Source organism: Perna viridis, chromosome 14 (genome assembly GCF_037379345.1).
Source record: "Perna viridis isolate PV_CMFRI_1.1 ecotype Kerala chromosome 14, ASM3737934v1, whole genome shotgun sequence".
Taxonomy (NCBI): domain Eukaryota; kingdom Metazoa; phylum Mollusca; class Bivalvia; order Mytilida; family Mytilidae; genus Perna; species Perna viridis.
Window position 1 is genome coordinate 3,975,759 of NC_142458.1, and position 25,039 is coordinate 4,000,797.

The 25,039-nt window shown below is 34.5% G+C and overlaps 2 protein-coding genes across 2 annotated transcripts in view; one reads left to right on the forward strand and one right to left on the reverse strand.

Annotated features, from left to right (window-relative positions):
• Nucleotides 1-10,106, reverse strand: part of LOC148597783 (PAS domain-containing serine/threonine-protein kinase-like) — a 43,770-nt gene extending 33,664 nt beyond the window's left edge. Inside the window, exon 1 of the mRNA XM_088560568.1 lies at nucleotides 10,053-10,106. Within this exon, the coding sequence (XP_088416694.1) occupies nucleotides 10,053-10,090 (38 nt within the window). The 5' untranslated portion in view covers nucleotides 10,091-10,106. The remainder of the gene's footprint in view (nucleotides 1-10,052) is intronic.
• A 6,386-nt stretch (nucleotides 10,107-16,492) lies between these two features.
• On the forward strand, nucleotides 16,493-24,008 carry LOC148597784 (monocarboxylate transporter 14-like). Its single transcript, XM_088562100.1, has 5 exons — nucleotides 16,493-17,166; nucleotides 17,467-17,714; nucleotides 20,529-20,672; nucleotides 21,146-22,036; nucleotides 23,782-24,008. Exons 1-5 carry the CDS (start codon nucleotides 16,493-16,495, stop codon nucleotides 24,006-24,008), a joined length of 2,184 nt encoding a protein of 727 aa, XP_088418226.1.
• Nucleotides 24,009-25,039: the final 1,031 nt, after the last annotated feature.

A 25,039-nucleotide genomic window follows, 5' to 3' on the forward strand; every position in this document is an offset into this window, starting at 1 on the left:
TATGAAATTTTCTATGTCCAAGGACCATAACTTCTGTAAAAATTGTTCGACCGTTACGTCATTCGAACTTAACTTGTGACTTGTCATGATAAGACTATATACCAAATATGAAATCAATTAGATGAGGCATTACAAAACAAAGTCCAGAAAACCAAGTGTGACTGATGGACTGACTGACAGACGGAGTGCAAACCTAAGTCCCCTTCGGCATTTGCCGAAAGGGGACAATAAATGTGAGAAAAAAAGAAACAAAAACAAGGCACATAAGAAATAAATATTTCGTCCTTTACAAAACAGATCATGATCCGGCAGATTCATGTGATACATATCTGAATTATGTTTTGATCTACAATTGGAAGTAGTTCCAGTTATTCTATTTCTATCTTAAGTACATAACTGGTTAGCAAATTGTTACTGTATTAAAATTAAATAGTCAGAGATCTCAGTAACACTTCTAGACTTGTTGTTTCGGTGTGCATCTTTCCCAGTCTTGTGAAGTTAAAATACACTCTCTTATTTTTTATGCCCTGTGCAGGTCCGGGTGTTAAAAGAATAGGCCTGCAGCAGCGCTAAGCTTGTCATAAAAGGCGACTAAATAGTGTTCAGAACCCTAGCCGGGGGCTAGGGCACTCTGCCTACAGAGCAACTGGGATGTGTGCCCCAGGTGGTGGAATGGAGTACCCCTGGCATGTTACATGTTGGGATTGTCAGGCTATAATACAGAAAACCTGACCGCAAACATAATGGTGCACCGTGTTGGGAAAGATGCCACATTCCTCGCACGTTAAAAAACCCTACTGTGGTATTCTACTGGAGTAGGAACCATAGGGCTCCCCCACAGGAGGCTAAATTGCCCGACCCTACCCACCTCTCCCTATTTCCAGTGGCAATCAAAATTTGTCGACCCCATTGTCCTTGTGTCCCATCCCTTTTTCATATCACCATCATTTCATGTTCATCGTCTGAATATAGCTGAAATATTGCTGCTCGGACGTTAAACCCCAACAAACAAACAAACAAACAAAACTTATTATTGATTGATATCAAACCCATCACGGCTTGTTGAGCTTAAATAGTAAGATTAGTGGTAATTATCAATCACTAGCCTGATGCTTGCACATATAGGTAAATCAATATTGTGTAAATAAATGCCTCAGGGCTAAAACATGGTGTTTGACAGAGGTACAAGAAGGAATGCCATTTTGCTTTAAAGAATTTTCAGCAAACAAATAGTCAGAGTGATGCTATTTTCATATGGAAGTATGAAATTCATAAGAATTGTTCAAATAATTTTAATAAAATACACTTCAATGAAAAATATATGTTTCATTAATGTATGGAAGTTTTACAACCAACAAGCAAGAAAATCACTGATGTTGAAACATCAAAAGTGCGACTTTTATTAAGGTATTTGCGAAAATTTTCATCTTAATTGTGGAATGATTTCTATTTTTGAACATTTTATACGCTATAAAATAGATTGGGTAATTTCACGCCTAACAAAGCTCTTATACATGTACGGTACATGTACTTAATTCAGAACCATATAACCTAATCATCCCTGACATAATTTTAAAGCCCTTTATATTGAAAAAAAGCTGTTTTCTACATGGCCACCTTTTGTTGAAACACAATCGAAGTACTGATAGCACTGGTGGTTTTTGATTCTTGTGAAAATTGTAGCATCAACAAAATTTCAAAGATTATATGATGTTAAATAAAATTGTGATCATACATTGCATTTAAAATACTATTAAGAACTGTCCTTTTTTAATATGTAAAAACCGAAAGTCAATCTACACTTCACAAAGCAACTTGTGTTTCTCTAACACTCATGTCAGAGTTTTAAATCTGTGTTAGTGAGTGAAACACAGTGCCAGTCGGATGTTTTCACGGTGAAATGTTACACCCACCCAGCTGGGACATTCTATATCCCAGTTGTTAATTGGGCACAAAAAAAAAATATGTCTGTTTCGGGTTTCCTGATCGACCCTAATTTTTTCTCCAAACCCTAATACATTTTTTCTCCAAAATTAACAAAATCGGTACTTTCCACCTTTTTCCAGTATAATACGGATCATTTCTGGTAAAACCAAAAGAACGTTTAAAACCAGGTCACAATAGCGTTTGAATAGGAGACTGATTTATATCACGTAAATCCAAGCGTATCACTGATGATGAGCACAATGGAAGCCACGAGTATCATGGCACTAAAATATAATAAATGCTGTCACCAAGAAAGCAAATCTCTCATGTCAGCGCTTCCAAATAGACTGATTGTACTTACAGAGCTTTTCGAGCTCTATCATGAAGAAGTTAACAGAAAAACATTTACAATAACTGTTAAGTGCAAGACAGATTTCACCTCCATCTTACATCGACTGGATACAGAAACATGCGAAAATGAGTCAGTATGTCTTTCAATTGTGAAAATGTGAAGACCGTAACTGTTGCTTGGAGCCAGTTTTAAGTAGGGAAGAGTTGAACTGGTTGCAAGATCCTGTATTGGATGGCACAGGAGAACATTATAACCATACATGGAATTAAAAGGGATGGAAACAGACGAGAAGAACAGGCCATCTTTAAAACCAGAAAAGGAAAAACAAGTAAGCTAAAGAAAGATAAAGTAGTGATAGGTAACTCAGAAACGGTAGAAGTTGTTGAAGAAGTCAATATTACTGAAGATCAAACTGAAGCCGATACGGAAATAGAGATTCCAGTGTCAGACCCATTTCTATGCACTGTTCAAAGTGCTAGATCAGTTTGTACATGGATCAAGGGTGAAAAGCCTAGGGTAGTTTATTCCTGCCACAGATTAACAGAGCGAAAGCAAGTTTCCTGGTTATTGCATATGTCTGAGTATGAATATACATTTGGACCTGCACTTTTCCCACCATTAAATGCAATGAGTAAGAAAGTGATGTGCAGGTCAAATTTGACATGTAGTATGCCCATTGAACTAGCATATTACAGTAGTGGCTTAGGAAATGTAGACGTGTTGCTACTGTTGTGATGTCGGGGTTGTTGATATTGAAATGAAAAAAAATTTAAAACAGTGTCAAATCTGCGAAGATTGCTTACAAGCTGGAAAGAAAATAATTGCTCAAAGGCCATATGGCAAACAGAAGTGACAAAGTTTCTCAGACTAATATGTCAGATACTTTTCCTGTACTTTCATTTGTAATTGTTTTTTCTTAAGACACCAAGAGTAGACTTGATATTATAGTATAGTGAAGGGCTTACTTTCAATGCCAGAGGTTTCAGTTTGTGTCTTCTCCCTATGATTCACATGTACTTTCACAGACCTTCACATTGAAGCTGATTGGTTGACTTTAAGGAAAAAGTCAGTTGGATCTTAATGAAACTTTATTCACTTTACTATCCATAGGCCATATCAAATTAATATGTAGATTCTGATCCCCACCGCTCAAACTTTATAACTGCTAAGTTATTTTATTTTTGGAATTTTTACAAAATTCTTTTAATTTTATGGACTTTTTAAATGAAAATAATTAAAAAATAAAAGCCTCTCATCCTGCCAAATATTTTTAACATATGTGGATGAGAATCTATTTATAATTTACTTGATATGGCCTAAATAGCAACATGCAACAACAAAAATATTGCATCAAATACTATAAAGTGTTGAACAGGACATCCATGTTGTTTTGACACAGTTGGTTTTTGTCAAACAATACTTTAATATTTTGTTTTTGTTAAAGTTCTTTAAACATTCTCCTAGATTTAAAGTGATTGTACATGAAATAATTAGATTTTTCTTGTGCAGGTTAAATTACAACTTAAACAGATCATATTCAAGAGCCTTTATCCCCCAGTCTTTGTCCAGTGTCAAACTGATAGTTTTTAACTACTAAACATTAAAAGCCTTAAGGAGGTTTGAATTTTGAAGTCCAAAACACAAAACCAGACAAAATTATTAGACATAGAAGACACATAGAACAACACTATAAAGAAACATATTACAATCAGCAACATGAACTTGCATTAGTTCTGGAGTGAACTCAGCTGCTCTAGACAGGGTATCGGTTTCTGCTTGTTGCCACTTATTTTACAGTACCAGATATACATTTGTACCTCTATAACATACAGGTCAGACATTCTTCATACTCAAAGTTTAATATAACAAATAAATGAAAATTAAAAAAATTAAACTTTCTTCTTAAAACCATACACTTTCATGACTTAAACTTGATGCTATTTTACAAATAAAGGCTCAACTTTATTTGAGAAAAAATAAAATGAAAATGCCTACCTACCTACCTTTTTTTTGGTCAGGAATGTAACCCTAAACAAATTTTTTTTTTTGGCCTTGTGTGCGGAGAACCACCGAACTTGGTGAAAAATCACCAGCACAGTGAAGGTTAACTCATTGATCTTCACCGACAATATAGACGTTAGTACCCGAGCTCCCAGGTCACTGATCTCCAAAATTCATTTGGGACCCTAGAAAATCACAAGGGAGTCCAAAGGACATGTGAAAATTCTTAGTCCAATCGCCGAAAGTGATACTAGATCCGTTGATTTGTCCAGCTAAAATCCAAGGCATTGGTACAATAAAACAGCGGTTGAGACGATTAGCACTTGGTATGAAAGATTGACAAATACATGTATAACGTAAAAATCGTAAACAAGAGGCTCCAAGGAGCCTGAGTCACTCACTTAGTTAAATTTTTTGCTTTTCAAGGGCAATAACTCTAGCTAGAAATTGTCCGACAATTTTGACTCCATGAAGACTTTGGTAGGACTTATCATGAGGATCATTTCATCAATCAAAAGTTTCATTCTATCTATTATAATTTTCAACATATTGACTGAAAACTGCAAAAAACATAATTTTTTGCCTATCAAGGGCAATTACTCTTATATGGACTTTTGTAGGCCTTTAAATAAGAATAATTTCATCAATTGAAACTTTCATTCTATCTATCATAGTTTTCAAGATATAGGTTGAAAACTGTAAAAAAAAATTACTCATTTTTCACATCTCAAGGGCAATAATCCTTACAAAGAGTCGTCTCTTAACTTTTATCCCCAAAGACTTTTGTAGGCCTTATGATAAGGATATTTCAGCAATTACAAGATATTGGCCAAATCTAACGGTTTTGGAAATATATGCAAAAAACTACTGTACAACCCCTATGTTCTATTTTCAGTAAAGGCGGCTATGTTTTTTAACCGATCATAAACCCAAAAGATTGTTTTGTTATACCCTACAAAACACAAATCAAAAATACCAACTTTCATTGAATTCTGTATAGCAGTTTTTGAGAAGATTTTTGAAAATAATATAAAAAAAACAGCAAAAAATGTCCAAATAGGGCAATAACTCCAACATGGGTCAACAGATTTTCACCAAAATTTGACCACAGATAAACCTCATCATGCTAAATACTTTTACCCTGACAAAATTTGTTTAAACCTAACAATTTTGGAGATATACCGTATTTTGGTGTGTATAGTGCACATTAATGTATTGTGTGCAATGCAATTTTGAAGGTCTATCATAAATAAAATAAAAGCAATATCAGCTGAAGAACATAATTTCCTTAACACAAGATTTTCAAAATCTGGACATTCTTAATAAATTTGAATTTTCCCACCAATTTTACTTGGTCAATGCTCTTCACTTCCTGTTTACAAATGGTAAAAAAGTAATGAAAGGATGGATAATTTGATTTATAAGTGTTTTAAAATGAAAATATTAAACACATTTTATCATTCCAGATACATTACTACAAGAAATAAATTCAAAAAGGAGTCCCTCAAATCTTGAGTTGATATGAAGACTAGATCATAATTTTATTTGCATAAATAATAGAGTATTATTGAGCAGATAAATTGCAAGAAACATATTAACTTGTTATAAATGAGGTATTAAATGATATAAAAGGAATTACATTTGGACTATATTTTTGTGTAGTGTTCAGTGTCCTGAAGGATCAAAAACTCAATATATCTACCATAGTGTAGACAAAATATTTTCAATAAATATATCCCCTATGTTGCCTCATGAGATTCTACTTTTAGCACAATTTCAACTCAATTTTATGTCATTATTTTGCTGTTATTTTTAGTATTGGTCTCTGAAGAGTTCATTGATATCATAAATGATATTTTCAAGATTGTTAATATTGCCAATATACAACTACAAAATGTAGTGACCTCGGGGTAGTGACCAAATTACCCAAATTTGTTTTACTCATGTTTGATGTGCAAAAATAAATGATAAATAACTTTTTATGTCATTTCGCTACAAAAATAATGAGAAGTAAAATAATTTTCCCAGCAGAAATTTTTATAAGCATATTTACAGACCATTAACCGTGTGCATTAAAGTCACAGTTGAGTGATCAAGAGATTGACATTAACTCAACATTAGGTGATTGTTTACACAAAATGTTGACACATGTTTTCAGTTGTAATTAGCTTAGGGTAATAAAATCATCACTTTTGCCACTTGAACCAATGTTGGGCTTACAGCTCTTAATGATCTTTTTTGTACTTTCAAAGATTTTGGGTAACGAAATAAGACTAGATTATTTTCGTCACCCCACAGTCTTTCGTCAATGACAAAATTGAAGTCTGGGTCATTGATTTCGTACAATACAGCTGAATTTCCTCAAACATTGCAGACTTAATTGCATAGTCATTGCAAATGCATGGTTCAAATATGAAGATCAGCTTCTGGGTTCAGAAAAATGCTAAATAAGTAGTCAGTTGGTGAAAAAAGAGGTAGCTCAAATAACCATAAACCTTGGTATTGTATTTAGTACTCCAGCTAAGAATCATGCAAAATGTGATTAATAGGTGAAAAGCCTACATATTTTTATTTTTGATATTTTGTTTGAAATGCCATAGTAAACTGAAATTAATATTGGATTTTTCATATAACTCATGCTCTTAGGTGATAAAAATCATATAGAATCAGTGTGGGAAACCATTTTTTTCCCCAACTTGCCATACTGGCTAGTGGAATACTGATCTTGCTAGCCAAACAGAAATTCAACTAGCCAATTTTTTTTGGTTTTTTTGTCTGTACTGTCATCTGTTTTCGCTTAGATTTGACTATCTTCTGCCTTTCTTTTTCTTTCTTCAACTATCTTTTCATTTGTTTTTAAATTCATCAAAAACTTTTCCATTTTCGAATATTCCCTCCTGTTGAAGTTTTTCAAGTACTTAAAGTACTCCATTTCTGAACTCATATTTAAAAATAAAATTATATTTCAACAGATTCATCATTGTGAAACAAGAAAATGTTTATTATTTGCTTCTTGTTCATTTTTATTTTTACAATAAACAGCTAAGGTAACATTTCATAAATTACCCAGATAATTTCGTTTGACTACTAATACGAGATCGGGACCGTCGCGTAGGTTTCGGCACATCCCGTTTACAGAAAATTAAAAAGGAAGATCGTAAACAATGCTTTACAAATCAATAAAATTGTGCAAAATTCACTTGACATATTCAAGCTAAACTTCTTAATATGTAGGGAACATATTTTTAATGTATGATGTTAAGGGATGTTAAACTAAATAAGATGTTGGCTGGCTAACTTTCCTTGGAACTCGCCAATCAAATGACGGTTGCCAAATTGACAAGTGCAAGCTAATGAGAACTCGCCAAATTAAACATCTACTTGTATTTGGCAAGCTGGCGAGCGGTGGTTTCCCACACTGTAGATTTCAAAATTAAAGGAGATAACTCCATAATGACACTCAAATACAATAGAATCTATTAGATTTTCAATGTTGATTATCTCCTTAGAGCAGACAGATTTGAATGAATAATTACACATTTCATAATATAGACCCATAAATCAACTTCATATCAAAAATTAAAATATGCAGCCTTTTTTAAGGTGTATTACATTTTACAGAATTTGCATGATTCTTACAACGACTACTACATAACAACACATGTACCTCAATAACACTTCTGCTGGGTTGTTAGAAAGTCTTGTAATGTGCATATAACACTTTTTATTCAAGAAAAGCTTATTTAATGTATATATACAATATAGGTACATTGTCAAAAATTATTGAAGATATGTGATGAGGCGACGGAACGGGTAGGAAATGCGAGGCTCTGCAGAGCTATTTCCCCTGTTCCAAGCCAAATACACATATCTTCAATAATTTTTGACAATGTACCTATTTTTATTGTTTTTATCCTGTTATATTAATAGTTTTGTATGTGTGTACATTTTTAAAATAAAATTTTAAAATGCATATCCCCTGAGGAGCCCTGAACATTAAACCGGAAGAAAAAAATTAATACGCATGGCGTATGACTCAGCAAACATTGAAATTTGATCCGCACCATATAATCTGTCAAAGCTGTTCGAAGAAAATAAGCAATGTATCAAAATTTATTTAATTCCAAGAGAAGAATAAGTACAATGAACAATAAATACAAATATTTTAAATGTTGTCAAGTCGATTTTAAGAACATTAAAGTTTTGAATTTCGCGAGGAAGGTGGAAGCTGATTTGTTTCTGTTTGGTATATGGCAGCAGATTTCTGGGGTGAAATTTGTGCACTAGTTTCTTTGGGATTTGAAATATTTGTTTGAGATTTTTGAAGAAGAGGCAGTTGTATGGGCAGATCTATAATGTAGTGTTCCTTTGATTATCTTGGAGTTTAAGCAGTAATAAATCCAAGAGCATAACAGTTTCCTGGTCATTTGTCTCTTCAAGAGTTTTATCATATTGTAATGCTTCAATTTCTTGAAGTGGGGACCAGTTCATGTTAAATTGTGACTGATACTCTTGTTCCGAGTCCGACATGACTGAAATAACAGGGGAAGTTGCCTGCAAACTGATGAATCAAATCTAAACGAAATTTGGGATTTGCCATATATATATCGGTGAAAAAAATACAAACAAAATCATTATTTGGTTTACATAAAATCTTTTATTTCATTCAGCTAAAGAAAAGTGAGAACGAAACAAAACAGCGAAAAAAAGATTAACCGGATACGCAATCGCAATTTGTTTATATCGTATCTATGGTGGTGGCCATGATTAATTTATGCATAACAGAAAAAAGCAGTTCCACCGATCATGTGAGTGGGAGGAGCCAGAAAGTCGATTACCTGCTAATGTACAGGGATTGACACTAACTTTTTTATCTTGGTTGCCACCCGGGCTCCTAAGTTAAAAAATCTAGGAGCCCAGAAAAAAAGTTAGGCGCCCAGAAAATTTTTCAGAATATTAGTTTAATGTGTAATTGTTTGAAAATACATTTCTTTTCAAGAGATTTTAAAAGTATTATGGAATAAACTATTTATTTCCCTGTCTTCACTTTATTACCTAATTGGTTCTCATCTAGTACTGTAGTGAGTACTCACAAATAAACATTTCATGAAATGGTATTTATTATTTGTATTTGTACGCAAAATTCAACCAGTTGCGATTTCCGGTATGCCTAAAAACCGGAAAACAAACCCGACCACGTACCAAAATTACGGTCGCCACTCGGACAACAAACAATGGTTATTATCGTCGCCCAGCAAAAATTTAAGTCGCCACGGGCGACTGTTGGTGTCAATCCCTGAATGTATGGATACAGCAAAAAAAAATAACCGTATACCTTTATTCGTTTAACAAATAACCTCATTGCAGGATAAATTTAAATAACATAGGAGGTTTTCTGATATAAACACATGGTTTTTGCATCTGAGTTTCGGTAATTTTAGGTAGCTTGATTGGCGTGAAAAAAGTTTGACAATGTTGGCGGTAGAAAACTTGTTTCTTCCCTTCTCCCAGTCATATACCATCGAGGCCCCTATATCAGTATATATCTTGTATATCACTTTTACGAGCCCCTTTGCACGGACTGTCAATGTCATTCGAGCAAGTTCTGCTGCGCTTTGTTTTGACAGGTTAGACTTAAAACTTCATGGGCTTGTGACGTGTAACGTTTCACGCCGATGACATCAGTGGGATTCTAAAATACTTGACTTTTCAATTGAGACGAAGAATATACTGTAAAAGGACCTATATTAGTTAAATATAAAGCATTGTTTACATTTTTGCCATTTCGTACGCATTTAATTCATCCGCCATTTTCCGCAAGTAGTACGCATGCGTGAAATTAGGCGAAAAATTTTATTTCGTACTCCTATATAAGTCGTACCAAAAATCGCATGGTTGCGATAAAATTTATATAAGTACCAGTCCACATATAATTCAGACACTGCCAATGGTAAAGTGGTTCATGGTGAAGAAAAACACACCAAACAAACAATGCTTTTTCAGTCTACATATGCTACACTTTCACATAACAACATTTTTTTTCTGCAATTCAGATCTGCACTTTTTAGAAAATCTTACTCTCATCTCCCGCTAAAATCTACCAAATGAAGCTAAATAAAGAACATTAACTCTTCCAAAGGGCAAATTTCATGTACAATCTATGTAATTTTTTTTATCTCAAAAGCGCAACAACCAAATGCAAAACTGAGATTGGTTATGTGATCAGTAACTGTTTCTGAACAAGAAATAAAACTGAATTCAATGTGTTTTTGACATGCATAAACCCCATTCTGACGGTTTTTCAGAAAGACTGCTACTTAATACTAGGGAGACATTGGTTACATAAAATAAAAAGAAGAAGTTGGCTGTTGAGCAACACTCAGGCGCGTAGCTAGATGGAAGCTCGAAAGCTAGAAGCTTCCACATACTTTTGTCAAGAGAGAGAGAGAGAAGGGGAAGGGGCGTGATTCACTACTTGTCCACTGGTAGACATTATATACCATTTGTTGAATTTAGAAGTCATACTACGTGAAAGTATCAGATTTAATTACGATGTAAATATGTTTTCGTCTGAATCCCTTAATTTGTCTATATAGGGTTTGTTTCCCATCAACCAAATATTCCCAGTAACCAAACATGTCGTCATCAAATGCCGACCGCGTTTGATGAAGATATGCACAAATTCAATTTATACAGTATCAATCGATTCCGACGGCGGCAGTTTTGACCAAACGAAATAAGCAATTTTTTCACACTTCTCTCTTGACCCATCAATTTGAACAGTTTATACAACTTACGTAAAGTTGATAATGCAACGAAATATAAGAAATCAACCAAACCAGTGAACCTGTTAACGCTTATAATGCCAATGTTTCAACTTCTGCAGCCACATCTACAAGCTGCTCAACTGACGAAAGAGTAATCAAGGGAACCAAGGTAATAGCGGTAATCAAAAGAATGTAATCCAGGGACAAAGACTAGACATAGAAAACAGACATACACAACAAAGAACATAAAGTAACTAAAATCATAGATACAAAGTAACAAAAGTAAATGAACAACTCGGACTCCACTAAAACCGGGAGCATGGACCAAGTGCACCGGTAGGGTAAGCGTCCTCTGCTTTTCTAGAAACACCCGCCGAGTTGCTCATAAAAAGTCAAGTCCGGGGTAGACGAAAGAGGGAAGCAAATCTATGACACGTTGAACAAATCGGTTCTCATGGTGCAGATAGCTCTTTCGATTATCTGCAACAAGATGGCGATGCTAAGGCACGTAGCTACTACTACTAAGTCACAAAGTTTGACTTTGACTTTGGTTTGGTTGCAGCACGAAATGATCGGTTATCTACAATTCTTCAAACCAAGGACTATGATTTGATTCCAGTAGTTTCAGAGGCAAAGGTCGTTGTATCTCGGTTGCAGGAAAAGCGAAATAATGAAACTGAATGAGACTATATTTGAACAAGCAGTTGCGATCGAAAACAGTGTATAAGTGATTCCCCGTATCTCTCGAGGAGCTTCAAAAGAGCAACACCGTGTCAATGTCCTGGTAGCAAACCCTAATCAGTAATAGAACGAAGCCTAGTTTCTTCCATTCAATGACCATCTTTTCCGGGAATTTCATGATGAACTGATAAAAAAAAACGAAGATAGTTATTTTGCTGAGCGCATCATTCATTCAATGATAGATGGTCTTACTGATGATGTTACAAACACTTTTTATGACACTTTCAGACACTTTTTATGACACTTTCAGGTCTGACCTGGCATGCAGACATAACATTCGATAAATTAAAACTCGTAGACGGAAAGCCATGTTGAATAGCGTAGATGAAGTAGAGAAATTAACTAGACTTGCTACAAGTCCCTTTTTATCATATATAAAGGACACAGGAAATTTATGTAATTAACCTGTCTGATAAGATTTAGATTGTATGCAAGAACCAAAGACTAGAATTCCTATTCAGAGTAGAAGACGACGCTGACCTGGATTATACTTATATTAAACACTATTTAATTTCGAGTATACTAAAGAGTAAATTAATATTCTAGCTCTCTACTACATTATTAAATATAATTATCCAGTTTTGGGAATTTTTCTAGGAATACAATAATTCTTGTACGTCTGAGATAGAGAAACCTCAGTCACGTCAGTTCTATGTTGAACATATTCTTAACCCATGCAGATACGATTTACGCGTAATCCAAATAAGAAAATCTTGTCACTGTGTATGCCAACTTCGCATTCTTGATATATTAATATGTTAAATCTGTTAAATTATAGTCAAGAATGGTAACTAATTTGGTGAACCAGTATTTTCCTCATATCCATTATTATTCGTTCAACGTATAAGAGACCACAAAAAGGTATAAATGCTGGTAATTTCTGGACATGATTTTTTTGGTCTCCAATTAACGAAAATTCCTTATGCGGCCCTCAGCCCCCTTGTTGTAATGAATTTCCACATGCATCTATACTTGGTTACACCCCTGAACACCTACACATGACCGTGTCCTGAACAGTATTTTTAACTTATTAAATGAGCACAAATCCTCCTAAACACCTCAAGGGGTTTTGATGAAAATTGTAATTAAAATTTCTGTTATTATATCTATATGAGGTATATACAGGGAGACACTAAACACTTGATTCCATTGAAGCTGGAAATTCTGTTTGTAAGTTTGCTCAACGTTACGTACCATCATATTCACATTCATATAGCAATGCCGTTTACTTTATTTCTCTCTATTTTAGGTGTATACATGTATTGTGTTTAATTATATGCGAACTGAATTAGTTCCTCTTCACATTTATTATTGATCACGATTAAATACATAGTCACCTCATTGTTTTGTTTGTCATAGCTTATATACCGATTCACTTCCGTACAAGAACAATCAAAAGGGTGATATTTTTAATGATAGACGAAATGCTGTTAACAGAAGAAGTTCTTCAGTTTTCGAGTCTATTGGACCAACAGGATATATAGCTAAATAATAAATAGTAAACGAAAATATTTATTTATATAATCTCAGAATGGTAGTTTATGCATTTTCTGTTATTCTGCATTAAATGTTCCTGATGAACACAATCCAGTTTCATCTTTAATCCACATCATGTCGACCCATGCCCTGTTCTCAACAGAAAAAAGACCTGCTGCTTTGTGATCTATCCAAATTAAGATGAGACGATTCAAAATGTCTTCCACCTCTGACTGTTGCTGGTGCCTGCGAAAAAGTAGTAAAAACGTACACCAAAGTTAAATCTATGCCCAACTGGTGCAGTTAAGAATGTATCAAATCATTTATCGACTATGCGATCATGTGTATTATTAACCAACTACCCAAAATACGTTAAAATATTTTAAAAACTGACCAATTGACATGAATTCAAGCCGGGCATTTATACGGGGCCAATATGAAAAATGATGGCCAATGTGGATCAAACCAGGGCCAATACGGCATCATAACTTCCGGTCGTTTGACACCGCCATTTCGAGTTACAATGGGAGTTCATGAACTTTGATCATCAGGACTAAAAGCTGCAGAAACTTAAAAAAATCTTCCATTTGATACAAAAAGAATATTTAAGACTTAATGCAAATAAACCTACACATTTTTGGTAAAACACGAAAAACAACTGTTCTACAAATCATCTAGTTGAGTTGGTTAATAAAATTGTCAATAAATATGTAATTTCATATTGGCCCTGTTATAGGTTTCGGTCAATCATATTGGACTCGACAGCCGTATTAACCCTCGGCGATGCCTCGGGACCAATATAACCGCCTCGACCAATATGACAGACCTCAAACCTATAACAGAGCCAATATGAAATTACATATTTATTAATATATATTATTGACTAACGTTCGAATATTGGCCAAAATATGATTAAAACTGCCAATACAACGCACAATATAAAAGTGCGCCAATAAGGGATTTAACTGTCCAATACGGCTTTCATCCGTCCAATACGTCATACTGGACTGGTTAAAATCCATATTGGCATAGCATATTGGACTAGTTAGTCAATAAAGGTGTAAAGGCTAAAAACCACTAATTCCACTTTCCATAGGCTTCTATGCTAATTTCACAATATTCAATGGCTTCTCTGGACTTTACCTTAACTTTAACCTGCAGAGGACTATATATCAGCATAATTCTACATATGTCAGCTCACAATCCTCAGAATGGCATGTGGGGTTAGCAGACTTGCAGTGCAGTACTGGTCACCGGAAGTGAAGGGTCTATAAATAGCATAGGAAATCCCAGCGTTTTCACAAGATAGGGGTATATTTAAAAATCATTATGGAGATTAGGCTTCACATCACAAGAAGCAAAATGCACCTATAAAATGTACAGAAATGTTTTTCCTTTCAGAAACTGTTTAAATTTTTTAAATAAGATGAGAACTTTTTTCACAGCACTATGAGGAACAGGGGTAATTTCTGCGTAGGACTATTTTTGCGTACGTTCCAAATGCTCATTGGTTGAATTGGTGGTCTGTAACCTAAAGAGTCACTTTTTGTCTTAGAAAAAATAAATAACTATACAGGTATCTTCCTACACACATACTGAATGCATTTGCAAAGTTTCAGTGAAATGTGACAAGCACTTTTTTAAATATTTGATTTTTAAATATAGGGTAACCAAGTTGTGTGAGCAAAAAAGTGACAATATTCTACCATACTTAAATGCATTAAATATTTGCAAAGAACTTTTTCTGACTTTTCAAATAAAAAATATCAATCACAACTTGTTTTTTAACAATATTAATGAAGAAATAGTTTTAAAAGTAATCATTTTCTGAGAAATTGGTCTATTTTTAAAAATTTATTTCTGACATGCCTCCCCCTTTTTCTTGATCACATGTCAAAAATCCTAAATCTTTAAATTTTCACAAAAGGTGATATATTTGGCTTTAAATTTGTAAATACAGTGTTTTCACATTAAAACATGACCAGTAAAGGGCACCTAAAGCAAAAAAAGTACTCAATAATGGATTTTCCATGTTGCCATAGGGGAATGCTGATATGGCCTTAACCGCAGTAATGAAAGTGAGTTTTTCCTCATTTCTAACCTAATTTTTGCCCAAATCTACACAAAACTTGATTTCAAGTGCTTATTGCCACCATATTTAGGTAAATATAGCCCTCAAAGTTTAATATTTGATATTTTTACTAAATTTTCTACATTTTTTACAAGATAGGACATAAAAATCAGCCAAAAAGACCAATTTTCCATAATTTGGACCTATAACTTAAAAAAATGCATATTTTGAAGGATTTTTGTAGTGTATTCCTCTCATGGCAAAGTTAACAAGATCTTCAAGTAGTTTAAAGCTATTTCAAGAAACTTTTCGTTTTGCCATGGCTTCTTCTTAAGGCTAAAAACCACTAATTCCACTTTCCATAGGCTTCTATGCTAATTTCACAATATTCAATGGCTTCTCTGGACTTTACCTTAACTTTAACCTGCAGAGGACTATATATCAGCATAATTCTACATATGTCAGCTCACAATCCTCAGAATGGCATGTGGGGTTAGCAGACTTGCAGTGCAGTACTGGTCACCGGAAGTGAAGGGTCTATAAATAGCATAGGAAATCCCAGCGTTTTCACAAGATAGGGGTATATTTAAAAATCATTATGGAGATTAGGCTTCACATCACAAGAAGCAAAATGCACCTATAAAATGTACAGAAATGTTTTTCCTTTCAGAAACTGTTTAAATTTTTTAAATAAGATGAGAACTTTTTTCACAGCACTATGAGGAACAGGGGTAATTTCTGCGTAGGACTATTTTTGCGTACGTTCCAAATGCTCATTGGTTGAATTGGTGGTCTGTAACCTAAATGCGTGAGTTTTTCCATATTTGCTGAATTACTGGTTCTCGGCTAGCAATATTGGACTTCGGATACGCCTCAGGCCAATATGGCTAGCCGCAGACCAATAACTCAGCCAATATGGAAAACCTTCCGAAATAATACCATAGTTTCAATATTTTGTCTGTAAGTCTATTTTTATGTTACGGTTTTTATTTTGTCTGTGGAGTGTACGACTCGATCTTAGTAAATATATAGTAGTGCAATGTAAGTTATTTCAGAACATGTATACATGATATATTGTTGGTCACGATACGGCAACTTTTAATTGAATATTAAGAAGCCTCAAATTAGTATCAAATTTTGCACAGCAGATAAAGAGATATGATGGCTAATGGATGCGATACACAATGTGACCTTTCTAAATTCGACCATGCTGTAAAGGGTTTTTTTGAGATTTCTATTAATGTACCGATTGAAAACCAGACATACAAGAAACGGACTCTTGAAAACGGAAATGTATTTGGAAATCATGCTAACAAGAAACAAACATTGGAAACCGATGAAACGGAAAATGAAACAAAGCGAGAAGAAAATAATAGAACTGTTGAAAATAAGACGAACATGGATCAAAAACGGGAAAATCAGGAAATGGTTGAAAACAAGACGAACATGGATCAAAAACGTGAAAATCGGGAAATGGTTGAAAACAAGATGAACATGGATCAAAAATGGGAAAATCGGGAAACGGTAGGAATTAAGACGAAAAAGGATCAAAAGTGGGAAAATCATGAAACGGTTGAAAATAAGACGAACATTAATCAAAAGCAGGAAAACCAGGAACGTGTTGAAAATAAGACGAACATGGAACAAAAGCGTGAACATGATGAAACTACCAACATGGTGAACGAAGAGAGAAGCTTTAAGAATGGAGAGAATAGTCGAATCACTATTATTTACGCCAATGATGATGACGCGACGATGTTTTATAGTAGAAACGATGGTAGTCATCCGATTAAAGATGTCATTATTAAAGGCCCTGAGATGTTTGGAGATGGGTAAATCTTGTTAAGATAGTTGTACCTATAGTTCTAGAATATTCTTGTTGATCAATGTAAGGCCTATAATCAGTCATAGTTCTGAATTACCTTTACCTGTCCCAGAAAGACTGAATTATACATAAGAAACAAGCATGCCATGCAAATTATAAAGTACTGCCCATACGACACAAAGGTACAACACTTCTATCAGTCATTAGTCATCTTATGTAAGTTTCCTCATGCATATGTGATTGTTGTTTTTGGTTGATTTATATACATTTCACTCCTTTCGTTCAATCATTTTTTTTTAAATTTTAGGCAAGCTTCCGTACAGAAAAACAATATCAATGGAAAGATATCAAACGAAACTATAACCTCCACACAGGCCATCACCTTCAAGAGAAAATTGATTGTTTTGGTGGCTACCTTTACAGCAGTCTTACTTTCTACATCCTTACCATTTAATTTGACAATCTTCTATGTAGAATGGTTAGAAGAATTTGGAAAATCAAATTCCGAGACATCACTAGTTCAATCTGTCTGTATCGGAGTGTTTCTAATTGGAGGTAAAATTAATGTATATATAATATAGGACTGTAAAGAAATAAACCAACAATAAAACACATAAAGCAATTGAAAGCGATTAAAAACTCGATAATCCTATGTTAAATATATACTGACCAGCTTTCTTTAAAATCTGAGTTTTATATAAAATAGCTTAAATTTCTGTGTAAGATGTATTCATAGCCTAGCTTGAAGGGCAATTCTCTGTAATGACCAACCAGTTTCGGAAGGGGTGATGTGATGCATGGTATTGAATGTTTTTTTTTTTAATATTTGGTACAAACCTGCAACTTGTAAGCAAATTGAGATAAGTACAGATATAAAAGTAACGGACGGGATATTTCTGAAAGATGACTGAACGTTTCCCTTTTTGTCAGTGTCTTAATAATGACGGACATCTTTATTACTTTGCTTTGAAGAATTTTGATGATAAAAAGTGTTGACAAACTGACATTATATCCAAGTACAACAACTATATTGGAACTGTAATATAGTATTATTGCACAAGGTTTTCCATATTAGCTTGGCTAGCCATATTGGAATGAGACAATTTAAAAATGGAAAAGTCTTTAATCAGATAGAATTGTCATTGTTTATCTCTTATAATTCAATATTAATGTGTCTACATATATTACACGTCAATACTACGTGTGTTACTATCACAAGATGCATCCATGCCAGAAATTCCAAAATAACTCATTAGTTCCCTCAAAGAATCCGTCTGCCCAACAGTATGTAATTCAGTCCAGCTGTGGTCTTGCTGGATGACAATGTACCTGTCGCCGGCAATGGTGCTGATAGAGGTTTTCCCATGGTAGAAGAGAGGAGTGCAGGCATGGCACGAGGAGGAGGTGGTTGATACACCTGTTGCCATATAGGTAAATAGCCCTCATGATTGGACAAATAGTTAATATAAACGTTTGGAGATGATCGATTTGCTGCATCGAACTCTGCATGCACGTTCCTGCTGCTGAATGGTAGCTGTAGCTTGCTGTACACGCTTTGAGCGAGACTTGTATGAATTTTTCAACTGCATGGAACGATTCCGCCTTGAAATCAGATCAAAGCGAGTCGTCTAATATCGCGAGTCTGTAGGTGCCCAAATTTGATCGAACAAAATCGCCTGCAAGGCACTTGGTTATTCAATACGCTCTTCCGAACGCAGCAGGAATGCATTGGAGTTGTCCTTGGTTTTACTTTTCTCTTCACATTGGGAGCAGCTGGCGTGAATGTATCCACACTAGCAGTAGACAAAGATAGCGATGTGTCCTAAAGTTTGTCATCCTTTTCCTCGTCGCTTTCAAGATCGGGTAAACGCTCTGGATGCATATATGCTTGTCGCAAATTTTTGACATAAACTGGAAGAGAAAAATACAGAATGGAAAGTGTGTCAGCTGATTATTTTGGAGTTTAATATAATTGCACATTGTTATGTCGTGTGCTTGTTGCAAGGAAGCATCATTTCACATTTTACACTATGCAATTATGGCAATCACGGACAAATTTTGACATTTGACGTATGGACTACACATTCAGCTTCCACCGCAAAACTGACTGTTGATACACATACATGGAGGAAAGAAGGTTTTTCTAACGTTTATCTCTTCTTAAACTGCATTTCATCATTAATACTAAATGGATATTTTAAATCATTAAAAATCTGCTTATTTCGAAATCCGTGGAAAGAGAATACAAATTTAAAATCTTACATCAACTCCACCTCCTCGACCAGATATCCTGTATATGTGTCTTGTGCATTTTTTGTGTAATGACGAGATTTTTTAGTGCAGCTATTTTTCTTACTGTTTAAGCGTCCGTATCGCTCCGTAGCGATTAGTACTTTTCCGTAGTGGACCGTACTTATACATAGTAGACTACCTATTCCGTAGCACACCGCACGCTGTATATCTGCAGTACATACATAAAAGTGAGTTTGTTCAACAAAAATGATTTCAGATTAACAAAACTTATAACATTTTGTCATACAGAGGACAAAAGTTACTATTGTCATGACAAAATTCATTTTTGTATCATAGACTTTAGTTTTGTTACCTAATTTGAATATTGGGTAACAAAAGTAAATTTTGTATGCAAATTAGTTTAGTATAATGGATTATGTTAACTAATTTGCAGACACAACTGCGAAATATCATGACAAAATTAAATATTGTCACAAAATTCAATTTTGTGTGTGTTTACAAAATTGAATTCGGTCATAAAAAATCACTTTTGCATGACTGTGATTTAACACAAAATTCACTTTTGTGTCATAAAAGTCATTATTGTGTCACAGAAGTCAATTTTGTATGCCAATTAGTGTACAGAACCCTCTGGATATGCAAATGAATTCTCTCATCACGATTTTGTAAGAAGGTCTCTCATTGGATATAGTAACTGCGGGTCTCGCAGACACAAGTTCCCGAATATTTCGAGCTTCGGTTACTATATCCAATTAGAGGCCTTCTTACAAAATCGTGATGAGATGACTTTTTCGGAATCGTCCGTTGAATTTTACCCGGAGTGCAGCCGGAGTGGTGATCCGTGAATGTGTCAAAGGCGTCATATTGGGCTAGGCCATTATAAATTTCAACCAGGCTAAGATGACGTATTGGACGGGTAAAAGCCGTTTTGGACGACTAAATCCTGTATTGACGAACTTTTGTATTTTGTTTTGTATACGCAGTTTTGATCATATTTAGACTAATAATCGAACGGTAGTCAATAAGTCATTTTATTGTAAACACATAGGGATCTGTGTATCAACGTGTTGTCTGCTGGAGTTAGTTACTGTAACTGATTGTATTTTTTCCTTTAAGGTTCTGTAACAGGAATAGCAGTAATCAAATATGGTCCGGTAAAATGTGGAATCATGGGAGCATTTCTGTCAGTTTTAGGTCTTGGATTGTCATTTTTGGCAGAATCTATTTTGCATCTGATATTATCAGTGGGTGTTGTGGCTGGTAAGTTGTACTGCTATGATACTATCATGATAACTTTATTTTTGCTTCTATATATATTTTTCTAATACTGTTATTTTAATGAGTTTATGGTTTATAATGGTATTTTCGTATTATATGTAGCCAAGATAAAGTTGAAAGCATGGCCGTGATTATAAGCTTGTGGTCTGTATAGTTTATCCATTTCTTCTGTATAACTTGTGAAAAAGCAACATAGTAGGCATTAAAAAGAAACAATGGAACTATATCTACCGCTGCATCTGTATCATATTTCCTATATATCCGTGAGCTATTCACGTTTTGTCGTTCGTTGTTCAAGTGGTACCTTCTGTGTTGCATGTGTTTATATTCGACCCCTGACTTTTTATATTCCTTGTTTGAACAAGTCAGGACAACTGTTCCGGTGCATCGGTTCCAACAGCTATTACAATATATTGTTTGATAATGCATAATATAATATTATCCTTCTTCTTCAGGTTTCGGTTTCTCTTTGTCGTTCTTGTCAGCGAGTTCGACTGTTGGTCTATACTTTGAAGGAAAGCAACGTTTGCTTGTCTTAGCATTTGTTACTATGGCAGGAGGGGTTGGAGGTTCTGTTTTACCTATCTTATGTGAGACGTTAATTAATAAATACGCCTGGAGGGGAGCATTACTTGTAATTGCTGGAGCTACGATGCATTTATTTGTAGTTGCAATGTTGCTTACTAAACCAAAAGACCCACAACGAATCGATTTTAACAAAACACCTTCCATTTGCAAAAACTGTAGCACTGAAGTTGAATTATCAACATTAAGTTCAAATACAACAAATGAACAAAAACGTGTGTCTTTTGCAAGCTCAGAGGTGAGACAATTGTACGATGCAGAAAATGACTTTGAAGAGAAAAGCGCTTCTCGCATTCTAGTAATAGTATTAAAGGATAAAGTTTTTGTGCTTTTCATTTTTGCAGTTGGACTTAGTATTGCTTCATTTAATTCTGTTTTGATATTTTTCATCGATTACATTCAATCAAAAGGATTGAGTAGGCAAGATGCAGTTTCAATAATAACATACATGAACATATTCAATACAGTATTTCGGATAGTGCCAGGTCTGGCCAAGCAACTTCCTCATGTCAGTATTTTAGCCATTCCCGCCATTGCTACAGGTGCTGGTTGTATAGCTCTGGTTTTGTTCCCGTTGGCTGGATCTTCCTTCACAGAGAACCTAGCAGTGACAATGGTGTTTGGCACCGGGCTTGGTGGAATCATTTCAGTTCTTACAGTAGCAATAATAAAACTGGTGGGGGATAAACACTATGCTGTCGCTTTAGGCGTTAGCATGACAGTGACAGGAGTACTAAACACAACTTATGGCCCCGTTGCAGGCAAGTATATTAGTATATTTAAAACATCACAACTGACGTCTATTTGGTACAACTTAAGGAACACGTTGTTTTAAAAACATCGAAATGCGCTGCATGTTCATATCACAATGTATATCAAACACGCATTACATGCATTACGTTGATAATTTTCTATTATTAGAGATTTCCACTGAAGAACGAACGCGCAATCTTATAATTTATCATATTACCAGAATAAAAAATGAAAATATTGTTGAAATTGTGTGTGATCCATTTAATTTAAGTTTTCTGTGTGTTTACATTTGTTTACTTTTTGGTCCATGGTATAAATTACTGTTTGAATATTCAGATTCCACTGAAACTAATATCTAGGACATTTCTTTATAGCTGATCTGATCAGAAAGAAAGAATATCGTTGGGCTAGATCCTTTAATCTCAGTTTCCGCTATATAGATGACATATTATCTTTAAACAATCCTAATTTCGGGGATTTGATACATCGCATCTACCCCCAAAGAACTTGAGATAAAGGATACTACAGACACTGTGAAGTCAGCCTCATATCTTGACCTACACTTAGAAATAGATGGTAAAGGAAAACTATTGACCAAATTTTTCGACAAACGTGATGACTTTTCATTCAGAACTGTCAACTTTCCTTTCATCTGTGGCAACATCCCTCCAGCACCTACGTATGGAGTGTTCATATCACAACCCATACGTTATGCCAGAGTTTGCCGAAACTACGCAGACTTTTTGTATCGCTAGAACTCTAACAAATAGGCTTTTGGAACAGGGTTATGATGCTACAAGATTGAAGTCATCACTACAGAAGTTTTATGGTTGTCATCATGAACTCGTGGATCGTTATGGTGTATCCATCTGCACCATGAAAACTGTTTTATTAAACGGGTCATAGCTTTCCTTCTCTCGTTTGTCTACCCGGACTTGACTTTTTATGAGCAACTCGGCGGGTGTTTCTAGTAAAGCAGAGGACGCTTACCCTACCGGTCCATGCTCCCAGTTTTTAGTGGCGTCCGAGTTATTCATTTACTTTTGTTACTTTGCATGTATGATTTTAGTTACTTTATGTTCTTTGTTGTGTATGTCTGTTTTCCATGTCTGGTCTTTGTCCCTAGATTACATTCTTTTGATTACCGCTATAGTCTTGGTTCCCTTGATTACTCTTGTTATTCATATAAAAGTTTGCTATATGTATGATATTGATGCGTCATTAAACACCAATGTACATATGCCAAGTTTGGAAAAAATATCATTATTTAACAACAAAAGTTTAAACAACATCGTTTTAAATAAATCTACAACTTTGAAAATTCAGATTTTACTACTGAAATTCAGATATTCCAGATCCTAAGTGTATTATGCAGGGTTAATAGTCATTCATTTGCATAAAATAATTATCATTTCTTCATAGTTTATAGTTTAAATGTTCAAATCTGTGGCCGTTTGCTCTGCACCATGCAGATTTACATGTATAAGCTACAGAATATGTGCCTCTTAACAAAAATATGTCTTAGTGAAGCAATAGATCTTCATTTTGTTTGAGAAGTATAATGATAACAATAACCTATTTAATGCTTATGTGCAGATTATTGTATTATAAAGCATCTAGCAAATTTCACGGATTCCTTAAACGCATTCTTGAAATTGTAAATAAAAATATTTTGATAAATTTTTACTTTAGCGGAACCAAAATTTAACAGTTCCTGCTCTTGTGAAAAAAATGTTTCAAATTATATTTTAAGGATTGATACGTGACCAGACTGGGAGTTATGACATGGTCATCTACAGTTCATCTGCATGTATGCTGTTAGGATCCATTCTCTTCAGCATTGTCATGGTTACCAGATACTGCACGAGAAAGGACCAACCGTCGCGATTTGATTTTGAATTAGTAATACGGCGTAAATCAAGACGAAGATCCAGTATTTTTCCTTGGCGAAGGAAGTCTGTAGATGTAACTTCATTATAAAGCATCACTGGTATCCGTTATTATTATTATAATCTGCAAATCAGCGACAACAAGTGAAAAAAATCATCTGAAGTCTGATTTTGGTGAAAACGACCTGCTTTACGGAGAATGAATTGTGCATAACAAATTACATAAAAATTAAAACATGATTTAGAGTATTTTTACCAACATGTCAGTATAGAGTACAAGGTGAATATTCACTTTAACAAAGCTAAAGACCTATTTCATATACAGTTAGCCATGCAGTTCTGCGATATTTTCATGGAATGAGAATTGTCACATGAATTTAGTCATGCGTAGCATTATACACAAACTGGTCATAGATTGGGCCTGTGGATAGTTGTTAAGAAAATAATCATTCCAATCTAATTAGCTGACTGTAAATTCCATGTACATATTGTAAACAATATGGCTACCATCGCTTCGACAAAAGATAAGAGTCGTTTAGAGGCCCAAAACAGTATTCTCTGCTGTATTCCATTCATTATTCGGCATTGTATATTCAAAGCAGTTAGTTTGAATGAATACAGTTATCAGTAGCCTGTAAATACTTCGAATATTGACAACCATGTCACGTCGCTGGAACGCCACCTTTTACAATGTCGATTTCAGGTGTCAATTTCACTGCATGAGAGTCTACAAGAAAAAAAAATAGAAATATATTTATAATAGGGATTGGAATTATAAGGACACTTTAAAAACAACTGACAACGTTAACTTCAACTAAGTGGTAATTGACTACTGACAACTGAATCCTTTCTAATGCATACTGATTACTGACAATTTGTTAGTCTGTTGTTACTACTGCCAATTTCTTTCTTTGTAATGCTTACTTTATTTTCTATTCCTAGTATTGCAATACTTGTCTTTAATAATACGTACGGCTAAGTGTATATTTTCTAATGACTTCCATATTATCCAAACTGTGAAACACTAAATGTTTTAATAAAATTGTCTTCTGTGGAAAACTGTTTATTTCACTTAGTACGAAATAGCAGACATAAGCAATACGCAATAGGCACTTGTCATTA

Coding starts and splice junctions, on each gene's coding strand:
- LOC148597784 (XM_088562100.1), top strand. CDS start 16,493: ATGATGGCTAATGGATGCGATACACAATGTGACCTTTCTAAATTCGAC. Junction 17,167..17,466: donor CCTGAGATGTTTGGAGATGG/GTAAATCTTGTT, acceptor TTTAAATTTTAG/GCAAGCTTCCGTACAGAAAA. Junction 17,715..20,528: donor CGGAGTGTTTCTAATTGGAG/GTAAAATTAATG, acceptor TTTTCCTTTAAG/GTTCTGTAACAGGAATAGCA.